Genomic DNA, 7,553 nt, shown 5'->3' on the forward strand with positions numbered 1-7,553 from the left:
ACCAAATAGATTATATGAACTCCTCACAGGCGACAATCTTTGTCAAGTGATTATTTCTGTGAATTCTGAGGTTATGGCTTTATCAGAACTTTTGAATATCACATTAAACTAATTAAAAATTATATAACTAGGACTATTATATCCTGTGGCCAACACAATCACGAGGATGACTGCTTGACAGATGTCCAGCAGATTGTCACTGACATCCTCCACAAGGAGGTTAAGGCAAAATAGATAATTACAAAAGAAAGTAGCTGTGCTGTATCCAAGTGTATCTAAGTGCAACCTGAGCTTCCTTAATACCTTAGCAGAACCAGATGCTAGTGATGTTTATTTGAAAAATAAAAACATAAAACATAACTCAACAAATAAATATTAGACATTACATTGCAATGGCAAAATAAAGTGAATTAATGAAAAGTTGAAATCTTGGCCGAAACTAGAGATGTTCTAGTTGTTGTTAATCAAAGGCGACTTTAAACTATATTGGGTGTTAGAATCGATTTAAAAGACCTCAGTGTTTCAGCAGTTTTGAGATTTTCTTGAAGTTTGTTCCAGAGTAGAGGAACATAAAAACTGAATGCTGCTTCTCCATGTTTGGCTCTGATTCTGGCGATACAGAGTAGAGCTGAACTATCAGACCAGACCAATGGTTAGGAAGGTTGATACAATGACTTCAGGTCGTTTGGTGATTTATGAACTAACGAAAGTATTTTAAAGCCTATTCTTTGAGCTACAACGAGCAAGTGTAAGGACTTTAAAACCTGGGTGATGTGCTCCCCCTAGTATGAATGAGAACGTAAACAGCTTTTTAGGCAGCCCTGCGAAGACACTGTTAAATATTTCTTTGCCACAATTTTTTAATTTAAGTGGCTCAGCAAAATGTTGGGGGCTTATACTGTAAAGACTATTGACAAACATTTCAGTTATCTAATATTCTGTTATAAAACTCCTATGCAATTTTAACATTTTTGGAGAATTTCTTTTTTTTTTTCATGATTATGTGTAATCCTTAATCATCAAAACTAAGAAATAAACCCATGGAATATGTCAGTTCTTTAAAAAAAATTATTACTGCAATAAATCAACTTCTGATGAAATTCTAATTTATTTAAATGCATGAAAAGAACAAACTGAACAAAAAAAGCATCCTCAGTTGAAGCTTAACATATATGCAATTTATTCATCTTCTTCCTAAATGGTAGTTATTGCAGGCTGTAGTGTGGAGGGAAAATGAATTTATCTGGATATTTCATCAGTCTTACTTTGACCCAGAGGAAGGTGACACTGACATTGCTACTGCTTTGTGTCTTACTTTTCAAAAGCAACTGGATTCCTGTATATTCCTCCAGATGTGGCAACCAGCAATGACCCCATCTTGAAAATAAATGTTATGTTGTTTTCCCCATGCAGACCAGATGACGCACAATATAGAGATCCTTGATAATCTAAGATCAACCCTGGCCCCTCAAGATCTCTGTTTACCTTCTCCGCCTCTTTCTTTCTTGCCCGCAGCAAAACGGGTTTTACTCCAAAGCCTCTCTGATTGGGTTACTCAATAATCTCTCCAAAGTGAACACATGCAAAGTGCAGAGAGAGCAGGAAGATATAATTTGCACTCTCTGAGGGCAAATGGAAAAGAAAAGGAATTCTTGTTGCGCTGCGGATTTAAGGAGCAGCAAGCTTAGCGTCCTGTCTGAAGTCCTGGCATCCCTCCGAGTGCATCCGGGCCACTTCCAAATATCACAAAACCTTTTTGGGGCTGAGGTTTTTGGAGCTTAATGTCTGCGGATGTGATTTGAATACATAATGCCTTGCCTCTCTTGAAAACTAAGTAAGATGATTGCACCCTTGGGCATAAACAACTTCTCCTTTGATTTTTTTTTTTTTTTGGTTGAGATTGTGCTCAAATTTTACTTCACCTCTGTCCCCCACTCTTAATTCTCACATGCTATAATAGCAGATAATTAAGTTGTGTAAAGAAAACTGCTCTGAAAACAGCTAATGAAGCATCAGACAACAGCTTATTAAACACGCACTAAAATCCAAATGTAGCTCTTCTGATAGCAGGCGGCCAAACAGGAAATTCAAGAGAACTCATTATCCGAACAATAAAACTTAATGCATAGTTTCCTAAACGCATGACAGCCCGACTAAAACACGGGAAGTACAGCTGTTAAGCAAGTCAGCAGGTGGAGAAATAATGACCTGAGTCATCCTACTACAGGCAAAGATAAACGGCACAGCGTAAAAATATGTAAAAAAAAAAAAAAAAAAAAAAAAAAAAAGAGAGAGAAGGAAAAAACAGTAGACATGTAAAAAATAAAATAGCATCTTTATTATAGAGTTAACTTCTCAGTTTTAGAAAAATATTTACAGTTGAGTTTTTGATGAGCAGTATCTGGGTTCCGTGTTTACATGACTGGTTCTTGCAAACAAAGTAAGGAAACTGACCACAAAAAGAACAAATTATTGTTCAATATTTAGAGTGTGTGCCCCTTAAAAAATATAGCAGCAATAAATTCCTTCAGAGCTTTAAATACAGTTAGATCTGAACAATGTTATCTCAAAAAATGCAAAAGAAGAACGTCTGGCAATAAAAAGCTGCTCAGTGCATATCTTTATGTAACATTACTGGCACCGTGCAAAACGAGTCTGTTGATACGAGCTGAAGCTGGTCCACATTCCTCACAGCACAGGGTGTCAATGAGATGGGTGTTTGGAAAAGAAAACCAGCAGTCTGCCCTGATTTTCACCTCACCGTTGGCCATTTCATACCTAATGTTTAGGGGGAACAAAACAGAGTCTGTTTCATGCCAAGCCAACATCCATATTCCACTTTTATATTCCAATCATACTCTACTGTTAAGAAATGTTCACTAGCAGGTCACTACTCAAAGTTATTTTGGTTCCATAGGGCTTGTCGTGTTTTACAGGAGTTTATAGCCACAATCAGTGGAGATGATTCTAAGTTAATGGGTGATAATATACAGATAAATGAGTTGCCTTACCTCCATTATTAATGAAATTGTCTAACTACAACAAAAGATAAAGCGCATCTGTATGAACTGGTGTGTTTACAGGAACAAACCGAATGGCAACATCTGGGCACAAAGTTAAAGTATGAGCAGGCGAAGGGGGTGGATTGACCCAGAGTGCCCCCCGTAACAAATATACTAGTAAAAAAATAAAAATTTTGCTTAAATTTACATTAGCTGTTGTCCCTTCATTTTATGTTGTTGGTGAGCTCGTTGTGCACAAACTCAGACATTTATTTCCAGTTAAATGTTCTTCCCACCAGCTCAAAGAACTTTTTGTTAGGTTGGTGGAAGAACTGGTAGAGTTTCTGCAGGATGGCAGGAGCCACATGAGGGTGCGCTCTGCCCTTCGAGTCGTGCAAACACCGCTCTCGCCCGTGATCCCTCAAACAGTAGAATCCTTTTGTTTTGTTGAAGTAAAAATTTGAAGCGTTTATCTGCGGCTCCAGCTTTAGGAATCTTTCCACTTTTTTCATCTCGGGTAAGGGGTCCTTGATTAGCCTGTCCCCGTCCACGACGTGGATGCTCTCCAGGGGGAAGTACTGCAGCCAGTTCTGCATGTGAACATAGTACAGGCTGCGATTCAGAGCCTTGTACCCAAGGTTGATCTCGCCGTCCTTCACCAGCACCGATTCGATGGGCTGGTAGCGCTTGTGCTTCTGGAGGCGGTTGTAGAAAACCTGGGTGTAGTCCGAGAGCACCCGCTCCGTGGGGTCTCTGAGGATGAGCAGCAGCTTGATGTTGGGGTTCATCTGATAGATGCGTTTGGGGACCTTGGCAGAAGTGAAGTAGGCCGGCGTCTTTTCCACCGTCAGCTGTTCGGGGAAGGCGTAAGGCATCTGACTGAGGTACCAGGGCAAGCCTTTTTGAAAGTGACTCTCCCAGTCGAAAAAGTGAACTTCATTCTGAGCCGCCACCACGGCGCTGTGCAAACTGAGCATCTCGATCAGAGCCCTCGTGCCCCCCTTCCTCACGCCGATGATTATGATCTGAGGAAGCTGCTGCAGGGTCCCGTTGGGATGGCTGGCGGTGCCATTGTCGGCGGCAGGCGAGGAGGTGGGGGGCGAAGATGACCCCCCATCCGCCAGGGGCCTGGACGGGAGCGGAGGGGACTGCATAGCAAACAGCAGCAGCCCGAGGAGCAGGGCTGCCATGACAGAGGTCCTGACCCTGGAAGATTTCAGCCTGGCGAATGGAGCAAAACTGTATGCCACATTGAAAGAGCAGCAGCCTGAAGACAAAGGTCTGAGTGAAGGAAAGGTTGTTGTTCTCCTCCTGCAGTAGCAACTGGAAGGAAACAGCTGGATTTAGAGCACAGCAGGTGGACATGCATGAGAAAACCCTTATAGTGTCAAAGTCCACATGTTCAAGGAAGTGAGTAGACTTTAACTCCGTAATGAGGAATGTTTAACAAGGATTCTCTGGTCTTTACAACTACAGTCTACCTCAATATTATGCTAACTACGTAGGGATACTAAATCCCATTCTATCTAAGTGTCTATTAATGTTACAGAGTCCCTACAGATAAAATAAAGAATGATGATAATACATCAACAACATATAAATTAAGAGGTCAATAACAGAAGCAGGTTGGTGGAAATGCATCACGCAGCAAGGAGAACAGAAATCACATTTTTACTACAACAATAAAGGACGCACTCTTTATCTTCCACATCACGTTTTAACGCACCGATCAACAAATCCTCCTTTACCTTTCAGACTACAATCCTCATTTCCTTCAGTTTGAGTCTTTCTGCTGGCAGAACCGAGGTTTTACGATCCAGCTCCGTTCCGCTGAACCTCCAGCGCGCAAAGAGAGAGAAAACTCCGATCTGGACAGAACTTCACCGGAGCGCGTCCGCTGTGTCTGCTCAGCTTCAGACGGTCCTCCCCGGTTTTTCACTCTCAGAAACTGTCAGCAAGCCCACGCCTACACTACGCTCTCGGCACCACTCCCCCTTCTGACACACACGCTGTGGAAATGTTGGTAGGTATTTAACAGGATTACGCTGCTGGTATGTGAGAAAGCAGGAGCGCTTCTAGGAAGTTTAGCAAGGGGGCCCCAGAGGGGGATCTCTAATAATAATGGTGGTGCTTGTAGCATGGGTTTTTGTATAAACATTAATACCTGGCGTCTGTACACAATGTTGTGTAAAAAAATAAAATAAAACAAAACAAAACTTTATTTCTGCTTTTCATATTTCTGTGGCTTTTGATTTTGTGTAGTGCATAAATATTTCAAATTAATATATTTTCATTTCAATCAAAAGCTAATTATGTTTTCCAATGATGTCATCACATTTATTAGAGGCTGGAAAAGCTATCAACACCAACCAGGCTTTATAGTAACAAAAAAATTAAGAAAAAAAATAGTGATTTCTGCTTACACCTGTACTCAAGCTTCAGCAAAAACTTTCATTTGGATTTTATTTTTTCATTTCACTCACTCAGTAATAAATGTGAATAGTTCACATTACTATTCACCTTAACAGAAAATTAGCTGTTCAAGTCAGAAGGCTGTAACAGACATATTTTAAATACACAAAAAATACACAACAAATCATGAGCTTATTCAATGTCATATTGCCATACCAGACTGTAATTTTCTCTTTCTTGTTTTTTCATTTGGGAATAATGGTTCTGATTTGCAGGAGTCTAGCTTTGTAGCCCTTGATGTTAAAAACTTTTTTGCTCATCTGTTCTTAAGTAGATTTAGTATAGGACATGCTGTGTTCCTTTTTGAAATCTGCTGGTGTGATTAAATTATTTCTTGATTCTGCATGTTTCACAGTAACCGGGCCTGGGTTTGACAGGTGATAGATAGTTGTTGTTTTTTTTATCTTTGCATTTTATCTACATTTACCCAGGTTATCTTTGTCTGATAATACCACTTGTTTGTTAATCTGAGACATGTAACTGTGACAACAAAACAGAAGACATACGTGCACCACGGGATCTTACAATAACTCAAATCTTGTTCAGCAGTTCATAGGGCACAAAGCACATCAATCCCTCAGGTCTGACATCATCTACAAACTATTATGGGGTAAAACTGCCAGAGCCAAGAAAAACAAAGAAGACTTTGTCTCAGTCTACCACACCAAAAAAAAACAAAAAACAAAAAAAAAACACACAGCAAATCTGACAAAGAGGGAAATGAATCCTCCTAAAACTGCATTTAATACAGATTCTTTTTTCTTCACCAGCAATAATAGCATGATTCAATATTTTAATCTGTCAGCTGCTTTTTGTTTAGGAATATTCTGACACACTTTTGACAACTAATAGGTTTTAACTATTATTACTAATGGGCCAGTAGGAAAACAGATTACTTTAACAGATATATTTTCATTTACCATAACGCACTTGCATAATGTTATTCAAAAACTTTAAAAAGACAGCCAAAAAGTAAACCATTAAGCATTTATTTACTCTGGGTCAGATGATTAGGGAGCGTTGGGAGGAAATTTAAATGGTAGCAGTGGGAATGACAGTCCACTTTGGTAAAATATTATCCCACATTTATCTCTATTACACCTTTCTCAAATATATGAATAAAGCCAACACAGAATAGATGCAAATGTTATACTAACTCTTATTTTTCGTTTCCATTTTTCCAAGGTTGGACTTCGCTGGATTTAGGAAATAAAAGGCTTGTTTGAAACAGGAGTCTGCAGTCCAAGTCAAGCACTTCATCTTGAGGCTCTTGAATGGATTTTGTAAACAAATTTAGTCAGGTAACACAATTTGTTGATACAGACGGGCACAAAGTTAGATTGTCACTGACAAATTTAATTTTCAAAATAAATGTTACAAATGTAAGAAAGATTGTTTCTTTTGCCATCCTTCTTTGTTGTTGCTTTCATTTAATTTCTTAGTAAATTATATCATAAACATCCAGTCACTTTTATTCACAGACAGTCATTTTTGGCTAAACACAGCAAGCATTTTTGAACAAAGAGTGACCCCACATCCTGTTCGTGTCACAGAGAGAAGATTGAAAGCTTTTTCCAGACTGTTAAGAAAAAAAACAAAATCAAAAACTGTACATATGTTTTTTTAACAAGGCAAATATGTGCAACATTATTTTCAGTTCCTGCGACTTACTCCCTTTTCTACAAAAATATCACTGCTTTGTTTCATTAAAATATTGTTTTAGTGCTGATCAGATAAACCTCAAAAGCTGACAATGTAATTTTGTTGCATTAATAAACAATAAAATACAGCCCACAACTATTTTTTGCTTTATGGCCAGTGTTGACAGGCTACAAAAATATACTTTTCATAATTTCATAAACCTTATAATCCTCTGTATTTTTGACCCCAACATCTTATCCTGGAATGGGAATTGCCAGAAACAAAGACAAAAGTTTAAAGAGAAAAACAAAGTTTATTAATATTAGTAAAAAGGTAAATGTTACAACTTAAAAAGCTAGTTGTGTGCGCTCTTAAATTCAGGCAGAACATGTTTGTCATTGTGCTCCTTGCTTCCCCTTTTAAACTCCCCTGTGAAGA

General features: G+C 38.7%; 1 protein-coding gene across 2 annotated transcripts; it reads right to left on the reverse strand.

The window, feature by feature from the left end:
• Positions 1-2,316: 2,316 nt before the first annotated feature.
• On the reverse strand, positions 2,317-4,957 carry hs3st1 (heparan sulfate (glucosamine) 3-O-sulfotransferase 1). Of its 2 annotated transcripts, none has more exons than XM_014988911.2 (2): positions 4,751-4,957; positions 2,317-4,325 (listed from the first exon to the last, which is right to left on the reverse strand). In XM_014988911.2, the coding sequence occupies exon 2, from the start codon at positions 4,190-4,192 to the stop codon at positions 3,272-3,274; it is 921 nt and encodes a 306-aa protein (XP_014844397.1). In that variant the 5' UTR covers positions 4,193-4,325; positions 4,751-4,957; the 3' UTR covers positions 2,317-3,271. The 2 variants fall into 2 exon arrangements, with proteins under 2 accessions (XP_014844397.1, XP_087865578.1); XM_088009452.1 differs by having other exon boundaries at positions 2,317-4,339.
• Between the last annotated feature and the right edge of the window lie 2,596 nt (positions 4,958-7,553).

The sequence above is a fragment of the Poecilia mexicana genome, unplaced genomic scaffold (assembly GCF_051168715.1).
Source record: "Poecilia mexicana isolate PSO_F unplaced genomic scaffold, ASM5116871v1 scaffold_10, whole genome shotgun sequence".
In the NCBI taxonomy this organism is placed as follows: domain Eukaryota; kingdom Metazoa; phylum Chordata; class Actinopteri; order Cyprinodontiformes; family Poeciliidae; genus Poecilia; species Poecilia mexicana.